This window comes from Tachysurus fulvidraco, chromosome 16, assembly GCF_022655615.1.
Source record: "Tachysurus fulvidraco isolate hzauxx_2018 chromosome 16, HZAU_PFXX_2.0, whole genome shotgun sequence".
Classification (NCBI taxonomy): domain Eukaryota; kingdom Metazoa; phylum Chordata; class Actinopteri; order Siluriformes; family Bagridae; genus Tachysurus; species Tachysurus fulvidraco.
The window spans coordinates 3,188,634-3,203,638 of record NC_062533.1 but is presented as its reverse complement, the minus strand read 5'-3'; the positions used below and the strand labels follow the sequence as shown (position 1 = coordinate 3,203,638).

Here is a 15,005-nt window from a genome sequence, read left to right as displayed (position 1 = left end):
CCATTAGGCCACGACTTGCCCTATTATATAATATAATAATAGTAATTATCCCTAATGAGCAAGGGTCATGAGTGGCAAGGATAAACTTCCTGAGATGATATGAGGAAGAAAAGAAACTTTGAGAGGAATCAGAAGTGAACTCATCCTCATTTGGTATTTCACCCTGTGTTTATTGTTCCAGTCTTCTGTGAAGTCTTTAAACTAGATGTTGGAGTGTGTTTGTGGGGATTAGTGATTATTCAGTTACACGAGCATTAGTGAGATCAGACACTGATGATGTAAGATGACGGAGGTCTGGGGTTCAGTCGGTGTTCCGGTTCATCCCAAAGGTGTTCAGTGGGACTGATGTCTTTATGGAGCTCTGTGCTTTGTGCACAGGGGCATTGTCATGCTTTAATAATGTTTAATAGTGTCTTAGTTCCAATGAAGGGAAATTATAATACTACAGCATACAAACACATTTTATACAATTGTAGGCTTCTGATTTAGGGAAGAACTAAAGATGGGATATTATTCAGGTGTCCACATACTTTTGTCCAATTAGTGTACTTGTATCAAATAAGAACAAGTATCCAAATAAATATTGATCACTTTATTGATTTTGATTGTTACAGATTGTGTAATGTAATTGTAAGCACCAATAATGTGTAGCAAAAATAAAAACAACACGAGTTTCCTTCTGAAATACTCTAGAAGGACTATTTAATATCATTAAATGATCTACTTTATTTTAATTAAAGCATTGCTGTCAGTTTACGGTTTCATCTCGGCTTCACGGCGGAGACGGTTTTGAGCTTTATCAGCACTTCATTAGTACAATCAGAAACCTACTTCACAACCAATACTCTGAATATTATGACAGTCTTTATGTCTCTCTTTACCACTTGGCTGAGGTACTAACAGTCTTTTAAACAGAATACAGTACACTATAACCGTATAGTTAATATAGCTGTCTTTCGTTACCATCTGGCTGAGGTAATAACAATCCTTTTCATTCAATACTGTACATTATAACTAGAAATATAAACGAACTTACAAACATGTACAAGCGAAACTTTTACACATATTTTGATGTGATATGTTTCCTGCATTTGTAAAGACCTGGTACTGAGAGCGGGGGAACATTCCTGAGGCTCTGTGGCAAATCTGATTAACTAATCTGATCTGGTCATTTCTCGGGCCAGCGTTCTGACCGGCTTTTTGGTACAAAAAACATAACGGTCTGACAAAATAAAACTGACTTCTTTGTTCACACATTCCTCCTCCTGATAGCACTAAAGCCAGGTCAAGATTTATTTTTTTGTCCTATTTAAGTGAGTAATTGGGTCTGGGCTGAAAAGGATTATTAGAAAATAGGCCACCCAGGCTCATATTAGGATAATGCACGGAGCAGTGGCTAAGCAACAGATTATACAGAAATCGGACTATACGTGAAACAATGGCATTAAATTATGTAAACTGACCAAAAGTAAGAGAAGCCGGTTATTATTGGAGCTCTTTAAAACAATTTTCAATACCCTATGGTCCTATGTGAGTCCACATAACATGTGCATCCTTGACCATCACACTCGTATATGAGTGGGGATTAGTGACCATTCAGCTACAAGAGCATTAGTGAGATCAGGTACTGATGTTGAGTGAGGAGGTCTTGGGTACAGTCGGTCTTCCGATTCATCCCAAAGAGTCCGGGCTCTGTGCAGGACACCCTTAATACATCTTGTCTTGGTGGAGCTTGCATGTAAGTGGTTTGGTGCTACAGCCAAAGACATTTTATACAACTTCGTGCTTCCAGCTTTGTGGCAACAGTTTGGGGAAGAACCACATAAGGGTGTGATCGTCAGGTGTTCGCATACATTTGGTCATGTAAATGTAGAACTTATTCAGTCTGAGTTTTGTAATGATCAAGTACTTGCACAGTTAAATGTGGTGATGTGTCACATGGTTGCATTAAAAACACGAGTTCTATGGCTCCATTCATTCTCAAACCAGGTACAGTAGCACCTTCTAATACCCAACAAAGAGCCATGAATGGCCTGATAGTGATCTGTTCTCTATTACAGATTATCACATGGCATATTCTTACTCATGGTGTGCCTAAATTTCACACTTTTCCAATACAATAAAACACTCAAAAATAGACTTTATGTTCTCGGAAATAAATTTTTGCCTATGATAAAAAGCGTATCACATTATAAATGTTCTCTCGTGTCAGATTTGTACACTGAATCTGCTGTGTGTTTAGAGAACAGCACAGTTTGGAAGCCTGTGGAGGTAACCCCTTCAAATTGAGTTTCATTCGCTCTTCATTCTTTCTTTTTGCAGGTGCCTTTGGACACTCTGCCTCATTCGAGCTGCCGTCAGCATACTGCACAACACCAGGATAAAGAAAAAGCCTGCGGCCAGCCAGATGCTGAACTCTCCGTGCACCTTCACTATCGAGGACTTCTGCACCGAGAAGTCCTTAAAAACTGCCTCCATCTGGCACATGGTGCACATGACCAGGAAGATATGAAAGATCTGGTGCCCCTGACCTACAATATCACACTTCCCTGGAAAAAAGCGCTCAGGCACAGGGCACGAGAAGAAGAAGGCAGCCAACAGGAAGAAGGCCACTTGCAGGGCATGCAACACCAGCACAGGCTCACGGCAGTGTCTTGAAGCTAGCCGCAGTGCCACAGGGCTGATGTCCAAAATGTACGCCATGCCAGTGGGTACAATCTGGAAGATCTTCCTGTGCAGAGGGTACGGACGACGATAGCGCAACTTGGCGAAGCAGCAGCTGGCACATGACACCCAGCCCAGTAAAGCAGCCCCAGGCAGGAACAATGCTCCCACCAGGCTCTGCCTCCACTCCTCCTCAGAGCAGTAGAAATAATGAGCCAGCGCTGATCCGTACTGATACACAGCCACGCCGACATAATCCAGAAAGAAGAGAGAGTAGTGTGAAAGCTCTGAGTGAGACTGAAGTAAGTGGGCTACTGTGCTACAGGTTAGGTAGGTCAGAGACGAAAGGATGTAGAGGCAGAGGGGCAGCGATGAAGCGTCTAGAGTCAGGCTTCCCGTGGCAGCAAAGAGCCAAAAGCGCAGTAAGACCACAGGAACAGCTAGAAGGTGTGACCAGACGTTCAGCAACTCGTTGTGGCTTTGAAAGAGGCTGAGAGCATAACAGTGCCATGGCTGGCCTACAGGACGGTAGCCTGAATGAATGTAAGGCTCACGGAACAGACCGGGCACGTTTGTGGCTCCCACGGTGGCCTGAGGGGACGGCAAGGAATGAAGAGACGGGGAAAGCCGAGGCAGGCCAACTAACTGCTTAATGTTTATTGTCATGTTGCTCAGACGACCTAAAACTCCACTCGACATAGTGATAAGCTGGAGAGAAAAAAAAAACCCAGGGTCAATAGAAATCAAAACAATGATCAGATTTCTCCTCAAGAGAGGTAGCAGTGAGAGAAGGAAAGTATGAGGGTAGGTAATATTTATAGGGAAAGCAAAATGTTAGTCAGGACTTTGCATGCACCTGCAGCGTGTGTCTAGGCCAAACATCAGAGATAGAACATTTCCCCATTCGGCGGTGTGGTATAAGAGACTGTGGCTGTGTTTGCAAAAATTCATGTTACATTTCAAGAATTTACTTTAAATACTTTTAAGCTTGCAGATACATAGATTTTAGCGTATTGTTATTTGGATGACTTAGTTGTCATGTAAAGCAGAAACAACTGAAGTGTGCATAAACACTCCCAGCATATAACACCAGCATGAACACACACACTTCCTTTCTGTTCTTACTGTATGTAGGTAACAGACATTACCTGGTTGCCCCACCTAGCTTGCACAATGGAAATGTCTCTATGTGACATGAAATATCTAGCCCTAAGTGCTGTTTGATATGTTTCATTGGTTGAATGGTTAACTCTTATGGCACTACACTTCACACGTTATTGTTAATCAGATTTATGTATACAGGCTATTTACTTACTCCTAGACACTTGTCATACAGCCAAATTTCAAGTAATGCCAAAAGACTTTAATATAAATGCTAAAACAGCTCACTCTGAGGCAGATTTAAGGTTTCTACTACATAAAACAAAAAAATGTAATAAATAAAAAAAAGAATTAAAGTATCCAATGCATTCGTTTAATACTTTAGCTTCTAAGTATGATTTTTGATATCTCAGATACAAGACCTCACCTTTGTTACTGTTGAAGAGCCACCGTTCACTCTGTGACAGTTTAACAAACAAGAAACTGATTTCTTCTTTGGGTAATGTCCAGTATTTGTAAGTGTACACACATAATCCGTAGCGATGGAGGGACCGAGCCTCAGACGTGTCCACAGCTAAACTGGTGAGGCGAGCTGCAAGGCAAGGAGTTTTAGCAGCTGGGAGGAGTAACAAGTTTCACAACCTTTGAATGGTTGAGAGTCTACAAGGAAACACAATGAGAAAGAGCTACAATGCCAAAGATAGAAAGAATGAAAGAAAGATAGAAAGAAAGAAACAGCAAAATGTATATATATATATATATATATATTTATATATATATATATTTATATCTATATATATATAAAATCTCTCTCTCTCTCTCTCTCTCTCTCTCTCTCTCTATATATATATATATATATATATACACATTTAAGGCTAGTTACAGTATATCCATTAGAGCATTAGCTAACAACAGATTATCATTGTGAACGTTTTCTTTCTACATTCATTTTACAAACTTTTACAAACCCCTATGACTATTTTCTTAAATAAAAGCATTCCAGACTTGTGTCCTGCTTGTCTGAGCTCTAGCAGATCGCATGCGACTGTGTTGCGGAAATTAGTTTTTATCTTTCGATTATCAGGATATCTACTGGTTTCACTCCAGCCTCAGAAGCACTCTGCAGACATAATCTGTTTCACTGCAAGCTTTACCTACTACTATGAACTTTTTCTACTTCACTAGTATATGTACACAAACACTTACTATTCACTACAGTACACAGACTGTGACATGATGGCGGCTACAATAAGGTATACAAAAAGAAGGACCTATGGGATTAGACGATGTTTATGAGATTATGCATATTTAAAATACACATCCCTGACAAAATGCAGTATGTTTAAAATTCGTGTCACAATTATCTAACCCACCCACCCACCCACCCACCCACAACTATTGGATTATATACTGATATTTTATATACTTCACTGTAATGAAAGTCTAATATCAGGGATGTATGTGACCAAAGGGATGTGGACAAAAAAACTGATTTGTTCCACCTTTGCTCTCTTAATCTTAATATTATGTTCATAGTACACACACATCTGTAAATCACTTGTATATTACCACTTTATTTAACTTATCTAAATCTTGTACAAACTGTACTGTATATCCTGCACTTACTGCTATTGCACTCTGGTTAGACCTAAACTGCATTTCGTTGCCTTGTACTTGTACATGTGTAATGACAATAAAGATGAATCTAATCTAATCTAATCTAATCTAAACTTTAATGCGCACCATTCTTCTGTAAAGGCTTTTTACTAGATCCAGAGGTGGGTAGAGATTTATCCAAAATCTGTACTCGAGTAAAAGTACAAGTACTTCTAGGAACATTTACTCAAGTGAAAGTTAAAGTAACAATCTTAATAGTTACTTGAGTAAGAGTACAAATATCCAGTGAAAAAACTACTCACGTAGCTAATTACTAGTTACAGTACTTCTGCTCTGATTGATATGAAGCAAAACTCAGAATTTCAAACTACTTGGAGAGCTTTCACACACCTCTTCTTGAAAGTCTCATTGTTCTGCTTATATAAAACATAGTTTCAATGAAAGTAGCCTATCTCAGTCCAGTGATGGTCATTTGCAATACAATCTTAACTCTGTCTTTATTTTCACATTCACAACACAAACTTGTCAGCATCTGCATTTAAACACGTTAACAGAAAACAAAGGAGAAGTTGTGTCTGTGTGTGTGTGTGTGTGTGTGTGTGTGTGTGTGTGTGTGTGTGTGTGTGTGTGTGTGTGTGTGTGTGTGTGTGTGTGTGTGTGCGTGCGCACAGAATGTGTGTTAGTTATTATGGTTGTGTATGAACTTGTTTATGTATGAATGTTATATATTTCGTCATATGTTCATTCTGGAACAATCAGCTTCACAGAATTTTACTGTTGGACTTCAGTAGTAATTGTCTCTCAAGACATTTACAATGCAGTCTCGAATAAAATACAATCCCGTTTTCATTTTGCACGTGTGTTTTACACTTAAGTGAGTTGTCCGGATTTGTGATTAAATGCAAGATGTCACAGTATGCTGTTCAATTTATTCAGTTGCAATTCTTGTACGCTGCGATTTCAGTTCGTTTTGGTGCACAAAGCAAGCATCGCATTATGAAATGTGGTGGAAAATTTCTAATCTAAAGATGTTTATAAGGCCTTGTACTATGTTTTCACCTTGTATCTGTAGTGACCAGAGACTGACATTGTCAGCAGTTGTCTCCTTAAGATTATGACAAGGGCAGTAGGGACTGGAGACGAGGTGTCGGGAATTAGACATAAACAATGTCCAGTAAATCTTCTAGTAGGCCTTCTAGCAGACCTTGGCCCGGTCCAGATTAGCTTGATCAGGAGATGAGCATGCGGTGATTTTGAGACAATGATTGATGAAGTTTTGCTTTTACATATCTTCTTTACTTGAGTTCTGTCTATAAAATCTTGATGTAATCAATGATCGTGGCCCTTCATCTCTCATGCTATATGCAGTGTCGGGTCCTGCTGCACAGCTGAACACAATAAATTGTGACACCGTTTTTACTCTTGCTCGTGTCTACCAGTGGGATAGTTTATACTTTAAATCTCTCAAACCTCAGAACTTCCACGACAGAAACTATTCTTTTTGACATCTCTGAATGAAAACATATACTATACTTAAGGGCCACAGGTGATCTGTCTCTCATATTTATTATCGTTTGACAGTAACTGAGAAATGCCACCAAATGTAACAAAGTAAAAGTAAAGTTTATTCATTAAAAATGTACTTGAGTAAGAGTAAATGTACACATCTTTAAATATACTTCAAAATTGACTCAAGTAAATGTAACAAAGAAAATGACCTCTGACTAGATCGGGGGTGTCTAATAAAAGGTGCGGCTAATGTCTTCATGGAGCTCTGTGCTTTGTTCACAGGGGCATTGTCATGCTGGAACAGGTTTGGGCCTCCTAGTTTCAGTGAAGGGAAATTTTAATGTGACAGAGAGACAAAGACAAAGAGTAAGAGACAAAGACAGATACTCTGAACAATGGCGATTAGTGATTTGAACTCTTATGAAATAAAATCAGTATATGGGGCTAAAAACCTGTTAAATCGAGTGTTATTAAATACACATGTTGTTTCTCCTGAAAATTTACACTGAAACAAACCGAATAAATAAACTTTTTCCACAGTGTAGACCTGTCTTTAACCAAGAATTCAATTCAATTCAATTTATTTGTAAAGAGCTTTTAACAATTTCCCATTGCCTCAAAGCAGCTTTACAGAAATATGGAAACAGAAGAGAGAGAAAAAGAAATAATAATAATAATAATAATAATAATAATAATAATAATAATAATAATAATAAGAAGAAGAAGAAGAAGAAGAAGAAGAAGAAGAAGAAGAAGAAGAAGAAGAAGGAGACGAAATAAGAATAAAAATAAATAAATGAATATATACAATTAAAGTTTAACATTCATTTAAAAATTCATTTAAACATTCATATAAATCTAAAATACCATACATCTACCCCTATCCCCAATGAGCAAGCCGGAGGTGATGGCAGCAAGGAAAAACTCCCTGAGATGATAAGAGGAAGAAACCTTGAGAGGAACCAGACTCAGAAGTGAACCTCATCCTCATTTGGGTGACACTGGACAGGAAATAATGTAAATGTAAATAATGTCCTCTCTACAACAGTTTATAATAGTTCACCTGAGAGCTCCTGAGGAACTAATGGGTCACAAACTCTGAGTTCAGCACAGACCTGATTGCTGATGCAATTCAAAGTAATGCAAAATGATATATATCAATAGTTTTTATTTACTTTGAGTTCATCCTCAGTTATAACTACGTAGTTATAAGGTACAAGCATAGTTTCACTGCACTTTAAATCCTGAGATTTGTAATTACTGCTTGTACAGTTAAATGTGTATTTAACATATATAGCTATGATGGTCCACATACTTTTGGGCATGTAGTTTATTATGGTACGTTTTTTAACATGACTAATGAGTGCTGTTTCTTGTCTTTTGCTTTTAACCAGGAGATTTGTTTGTACATAGTGTTATAAACGGTAAATGATAAAGAAGCTATGTTAACGTTAACGTGTTATTTGTTCAACTTGTAACTGTTGTGGTTCATGAAGCCTGCACAACACAAAAGGCTTTCTGGTATTTTAGCGCATGCGCAGCATTATTAACTTTTCGCGGGAAATCTTGAACGGGGCAGGGGGGGTTGCAAGGACAGCGCTGATCCCATTGGACGCCAGACTCAGCACTTAGAATATTAAAATGAGTCGACGATGTTTTGACCAATCAGAACATAGAGCGGTGCATCGTCAGAGCTCCGTGTGGCGCGAAAAAGTTCCACATTCTGCACGGGGCAGTAAGACAGTCATCTGCGGTCTCTGTGCTTTATTGTTTTTATTATTATTATTATTATTATTATTATTATTACATTTGGTATAAAATGGCTGCGGAAGTTGTGGATGATCATGAGGTGAGGGAAGCTCAGAGAGATTACCTGGATTTCCTCGATGATGATGTAAGTATTTCTACCACACCTTTGTTCTTTCTCTATGTGGTGTCTCACAGACGGAGGACATTGTTCTGCCAGGCTTTGTCTCTCATCGCATATGAATTTTAATTGTAGATTCATCTCACTATGAACTGATGAAAGTGTTCCTAGGTAGAATATTTGGAATATTTGTGCACGTGCGCTCTTTTTTTACCCTTCCTGTTCACTGTGTACACTGCTTCGTGTGTGCGCGCGCGCGCGCGTGTGTGTAATAATGTGCAGAATAAGTCTTTTTTTATTTTTATTTTACAGCAGGATCAGGGGATCTATCAGAGTAAAGTCCGGGACATGATCAGTGAGAATAAATTCCGTCTCATCGTCAACATTAACGACCTGCGGCGCCGCAATGAAGCACGCGCTGCTAAGTAGGTTTAACTTTCCTTTTCCCTTGTCTTTCTTTTCTTTTCTTTTTTTCAGCACGCAACGTTGCGCGTGACGTCACGGGCGACGTTGCACGCCGTGATGAATATTTAAATATCCTAACAATTTAAATATTACTCTATATTATTTTATATAATATAATATTCTATTATATAATATATAAAATAATATATATTTTTTAATATATATTATTAATATTGTGTTATCAGAGGTAGACTTTATTTCGTGTATGCGGTAAACTTCATCTTATATATCAGGAACATAAACAAGGAACCTATAATCCTTTACTTTTTTATTACTTATATTCATAGCCAGAGAGGAAATATAACGACAGGGTGGGAGCAAAATATAAATATTTGACGTGACATATGGCTAAGTTCGGTGACCCATACTCAGAATTCGTTCTCTGCGTTTAACCCATCCAAAGTCCACACACACACAGCAGTGAACACACACACACACACACACACAGCAGTGAACACACACACACATACACACACACACACACACACACACACACACAGCAGTGGGCAGCCATTCATGCTGTGGTGCCCGGGGAGCAGTTGAGCAGTTGGGGGGGGGGGTTCGGTGTCTTGCTCAAGGGCACCTCAGTCGTGGCCGGCCCAAGACTCGAACCCACAACCTTAGGGTTACGAGTCAGTCTCTCTAACCATTAGGCCACGACTTCCCCCAATTGAGATCATTGATTGGTCATTGGGATTAGTGGTGATCGGTGATTGGTTGTCGTGAACGATGGTGATCAGTGATTGGTCAGTCAGTGGCACGAGGCTAACTCAGTCGGGGTTTAGACACGGAGTCGACTCTTAACTCACAACCTAACTAACTTAACTCTCAGGTCTCTAAAGTGTGTTTAAAAAGTAGCACGATTTTGGGTATTTTCTGAATTTTTCTAAATAAAATTAGTAAATGGGATTAAAAACGCTGTCAAATCTAGAGATAAACTCTGTGTGTGTGTGTGTGTGTGTGTGTGTGTGTGTGTGTGTGTGTGTGTGTGTTTGTTTGACTAAAGCACCATATGACACAAATAAATACAGATTTTGTGAAACAGTCCCTGACTTAATAATAAGAAGAACAGATCAGTTCTCACTTGTATAACGATGAGGTTAAGAGCTACAAACCTAGTTTTAATGCATTTAGTGATTTAGTGCATTTTAGGATATGCTATATGCTCAAGGTAAAAACACTAAAGAAGCTAAGAGTTTTCGTGGTTTATAACAGTCCTCCGTTTACAGACTGTTGAGCAACGCATTCAACGAGCTCCTGGCTTTCCAGCGTGCTTTGAAGGATTTGGTTGCGTCTGTCGATGCCACATACGCCAAGCAGTTTGAGGAGTTTTTCATCGGACTGGAGGGCAGCTTCGGGAGCAAACACGTCACTCCTCGTACCCTCACCTCCCGCCTGCTGGGCTCCATGGTGTGTGTGGAGGGAATCGTTACCAAATGTACGTCACAGTTTGTTATAAACGAGGTTAAACATGTTATAACAGTGATATTACAGAAAAAAAACAAAAAAAAAAACATTTTGTCCTTTCGATTCTAGGCTCTCTCGTGCGCCCCAAGGTAGTACGAAGTGTCCATTATTGTCCAGCAACCAAGAAGACGTTAGAGCGCAAATACACAGACATGACCTCACTGGATGCCTTCCCTTCCAGCGCCATCTACCCGACTAAGGTACTCGTCTACACCTGTTATATTTGTGTTCACATGTTATATTTAACTTGAGGTGAAAATGGCTACTAAAGTGCATCTACTCTACACATATGCACTTTGATTTATTTTCTTTCCAGGATGAAGAAAACAACCCCCTGGAGACAGAGTTTGGTCTGTCTATCTATAAAGACCATCAGACTATCACAGTTCAGGAGATGCCTGAGAAGGCTCCGGCTGGCCAGCTGCCTCGCTCGGTGGACATCATCCTGGACAACGACTTGGTGGATGCTGCCAAGCCAGGAGATCGTGTGCAGATCGTCGGCACCTACCGCTGTCTGCCGGGCAAGAAGGGAGGCTTCACCTCTGGTACCTTCAGGTACAACAAGCACTTTTTTTTTAATATTTTTTGATATTTATTCGATTTGGAACATGACTACAGCACATAGGGGAGTAACAGCTAGTCCTACAGTTAAGACTGATATACTTTAATCCTGTTATTATTAATAGACGCAGTCCCTCAGTTCTCCCTTTGTTGCTCCTTACATTTAGGACCATTATGATAGCTTGCCAAGTGAAGCAGATGAGCAAAGAGGTCACTCCGTACTTCTCAGCTGACGACGTGGCGAAGATCAAAAACTTCAAATCTCGCACCATGGTGAGGACGTAAACATCGCAGCATTTCACGCCGATATATAATCGTGTGGTGGGTCGGACATCATGTCCTCCCGATAACTCGTATAGCACTGATGTATGTTTCCGCACAGAATGTGTTCGACCAGTTGGCTCGCTCTTTGGCTCCCAGTATCCATGGTCATGAGTACATCAAGAAGGCTATACTGTGTATGCTGCTTGGTGGAGTAGAGAAGGTTCTAGAAAATGGATCACGCCTCCGTGGGGACATCAACGTCCTCCTTATAGGTTTGTAATCGCACTGCGATTAAAATCACACCCTAGTCTTCTGTAATTTCTGTAATCAGAAATGTAAAGGGTTCTGTTTCCTTTGCCAGGCGATCCCTCTGTAGCGAAGTCACAGCTACTGCGCTACGTGCTACATACAGCACCTCGTGCTATCGCCACCACGGGTCGCGGCTCATCGGGTGTCGGTCTCACTGCAGCCGTCACCACCGACCAAGAGACAGGTACTGCGGCGTGAGCGTTACCTAAAACGGTTGATCTGCATCTGCATGAGCTTATGTCTTGTGCTTCTTCTACGTGATTGGCTGCTTTAAATAATCACATAAATGTTCAGTTGTCTATATGTTCCTAATAAAGTGGCTGGTGAGTATAGGATGGGATCTTTGCGATAGATACAGGAGTGTGTGTGTGTGGGGATTAGTGATCATTCAGCTACAGGAGCATTAGTGAGATCAGACACTGATGTTGGAGTGTGTGTGTGTGGGGATTAGTGATCATTCAGCTACAAGAGCATTAGTGAGATCAGACACTGATGTTGGAGTGTGTGTGTGTGGGGATTAGTGATCATTCAGCTACAAGAGCATTAGTGAGATCAGACACTGATGTTGGAGTGTGTGTGTGGGGATTAGTGATGATTCAGCTACAAGAGCATTAGTGAGATCAGACACTGATGTTGGAGTGTGTGTGTGTGTGGATTAGTGATGATTCAGCTACAAGAGCATTAGTGAGATCAGACACTGATGTTGGAGTGTGTGTGTGGGGGGGATTAGTGATGATTCAGCTGCAAGAGCATTAGTGAGATCAGACACTGATGTTGGAGTGTGTGTGTGGGGATTAGTGATGATTCAGCTACAAGAGCATTAGTGAGATCAGACACTGATGTTGGAGTGTGTGTGTGTGGGGATTAGTGATGATTCAGCTACAAGAGCATTAGTGAGATCAGACACTGATGTTGGAGTGTGTGTATGGGGGGGATTAGTGATCATTCAGCTACAAGAGCATTAGTGAGATCAGACACTGATGGTGTAAGAGTGAGGAGGTCTGGGGTTCAGTCGGTGTTCCAGTTCATCACAAAGGTGTTCAGTGGGGTTGAGTCAGAGTCAGGGCTCTGTGCAGGACACTCGAGTTCTTCTACTCTAACATTAACACACCGTGTCTTCATGGAACTCTGTGCTTTGTGCACAGGGACATCGTCACGTTGGAACTCTGTCTGGGTCTCTTTAGTTCCATTTAAGATAAAGACATATATAGTTGTGAGCCTCCTGCCGACAGGAGAAGGTCTATACGAGTGCGATGGTCAGGTGTTAGCAGATCTGTGACCATGTATAAAGGCAAAACACTGGCTTTAGTAAAAATTTGAATAGAACTGACTGTAAAGCAGTGCTGTAATGAGAGAAGACATCAGTGTAGACATCTGACTCTGAGCTTCTGCTCTGCCCTGTAGGTGAGCGGCGGCTGGAGGCCGGCGCCATGGTGCTGGCTGATCGAGGCGTGGTCTGCATCGACGAATTCGACAAAATGTCTGACATGGACCGAACTGCGATCCACGAAGTCATGGAGCAGGGGCGTGTCACCATCGCCAAGGCGGGGATCCATGCTCGTCTGAACGCCCGCTGTAGCGTCCTGGCAGCAGCCAACCCTGTATACGGCCGGGTGAGTGCTCCGTGTAAATGACCGATATGATTAACCGCTAATTCTGATGTACACACCACATAACGTGCGTTTCTCTCACTCTTGCTCTCTCAGTACGATCAGTATAAAACCCCCATGGAGAACATCGGGCTGCAGGACTCTCTTTTGTCTCGTTTCGATTTGCTGTTCATCGTGTTGGATCAGATGGACCCCGAACACGACCGTGAGATTTCCGACCACGTTCTGCGTATGCACCGGTACCGGGACCCTCGCGAGCAAGAAGGATCAGGTATTCAGAATTTTACATGACTTTGGGTTCAAACACGTTTTGAAATGTTTGAAACGAGATGTTTTGTCTGTCTAGTTTCAAGTTAAGACTAAATTGTTTCTCACTGAACCCACCGCCGCTCCCCTGATTGTCTTCCAGCGATGGCTCTGGGTGGTACGGTGGATGTGTTGGCCACCGACGACCCCGACGTGGTGCAGGAAGAAGAGGAGGCGCTTCAGGTGTATGAGAAACATAACCATCTTCTCCATGGCAGCCGGAGACACAAGTAAGACCTGTGTAGCAAGTCGACTAAATGATAACGATAAGCGATTAAATGATAACATTCGGAAGAAGAGATGCGGTGATAAACAGGACATCTGTTTGTTTTTTTAAATTTTTTTAATTTTTTTTTGGTTTCAAGGGATCGAGTGCTGAGCAAAGAGTTCATGAGGAAGTACATTCACGTTGCCAAGGTGATCAACCCGGTATTGACCCAAGAAGCAGCCAATCACATCGCAGAGGAATACACGCGACTGCGGAACCAGGAGCAGCTGGGCTCGGATATCGCCCGGGTGAGGAAAGCACACGTTCTCTCGCTCTTTTCCTTGAGTGTTTATCTGTGTACTGTAAATAAATAGGAACTCAACAACAGTGATGACGTGCCAGTTTATCCCTCTGCCAGACCTCCCCGGTGACAGTCAGGACTCTGGAGACTCTGATCCGCCTGGCCACGGCACACGCCAAGGCTCGCATGAGCAAATCTGTGGAGCTCGTGGACACGGAGGTGGCTGTGGAGCTAGTTCAGTTTGCCTACTTTAAAAAGGTCAGCTCGTCTTTACTCCTGCACACACCGCTAATGTGGAAGGGTTCATAATGCTGATGTAGCAGTTAGAAGGCATTACATCACAGGGTTCAGGCTTTCTGAGGTCTTTAGGTGTTGCTTGAGATCTGTTTTATTGCTTGTTTGCGAAATAAAGCTTATTAAACTCGCCGTCAGAAGTCTGTTCATTTATATATATATATATATATATATATATATATATATATATATATATATATATAATGTGTGTGTGAAGGTCTGTAACAGTGTCCCTTTGCTCCTCTAGGTTCTTGAGAAGGAGAAGAAGCGTAGGCAAGGAGAGCGTGATGCGGACTCTGACGACGAGGAGGAGGAGGAGGAGGAAGATCAAGGCACTCCCAGACAACAAAGGAAGAGGTTCGTACACACACAAAGTTTAATCTGTTAGGATGAAGCCGTCTTTTTATCCTCGATTTGAAGCGTTAATTGTTAAGCGCTTTTCTGTCCTCTAGGAGGCGGCGT

The 15,005-nt window shown here is 41.2% G+C and overlaps 2 protein-coding genes across 2 annotated transcripts in view; one reads left to right on the top strand and one right to left on the bottom strand.

Annotated features, from left to right (window-relative positions):
- Window positions 1–579: 579 nt before the first annotated feature.
- paqr8 (progestin and adipoQ receptor family member VIII) lies at window positions 580–4,365 on the bottom strand. The gene is made up of 2 exons (XM_047801382.1): window positions 4,193–4,365; window positions 580–3,372 (listed from the first exon to the last, which is right to left on the bottom strand). The coding sequence occupies exon 2, from the start codon at window positions 3,361–3,363 to the stop codon at window positions 2,293–2,295; it is 1,071 nt and encodes a 356-aa protein (XP_047657338.1). The 5' UTR covers window positions 3,364–3,372; window positions 4,193–4,365; the 3' UTR covers window positions 580–2,292.
- Window positions 4,366–8,600: 4,235 nt separating this feature from the next.
- Window positions 8,601–15,005, top strand: part of mcm3 (minichromosome maintenance complex component 3) — an 8,331-nt gene continuing 1,926 nt past the window's right edge. The window contains exons 1-15 of the mRNA XM_027163413.2: window positions 8,601–8,785; window positions 9,071–9,183; window positions 10,453–10,661; window positions 10,760–10,890; window positions 11,007–11,245; window positions 11,419–11,524; window positions 11,634–11,787; window positions 11,877–12,008; window positions 13,229–13,437; window positions 13,531–13,705; window positions 13,844–13,970; window positions 14,106–14,256; window positions 14,367–14,507; window positions 14,791–14,900; window positions 14,996–15,005. The exon at window positions 14,996–15,005 is cut by the window's right edge and continues 79 nt beyond it. Coding sequence (XP_027019214.2) covers window positions 8,711–8,785; window positions 9,071–9,183; window positions 10,453–10,661; window positions 10,760–10,890; window positions 11,007–11,245; window positions 11,419–11,524; window positions 11,634–11,787; window positions 11,877–12,008; window positions 13,229–13,437; window positions 13,531–13,705; window positions 13,844–13,970; window positions 14,106–14,256; window positions 14,367–14,507; window positions 14,791–14,900; window positions 14,996–15,005 — 2,082 coding nt within the window. The 5' untranslated portion in view covers window positions 8,601–8,710. The remainder of the gene's footprint in view (window positions 8,786–9,070; window positions 9,184–10,452; window positions 10,662–10,759; window positions 10,891–11,006; window positions 11,246–11,418; window positions 11,525–11,633; window positions 11,788–11,876; window positions 12,009–13,228; window positions 13,438–13,530; window positions 13,706–13,843; window positions 13,971–14,105; window positions 14,257–14,366; window positions 14,508–14,790; window positions 14,901–14,995) is intronic.

Bases quoted from the DNA above. Each gene is read 5' to 3' on its own strand.
- paqr8 (XM_047801382.1), bottom strand. From the start codon at position 3,363: ATGTCGAGTGGAGTTTTAGGTCGTCTGAGCAACATGACAATAAACATT.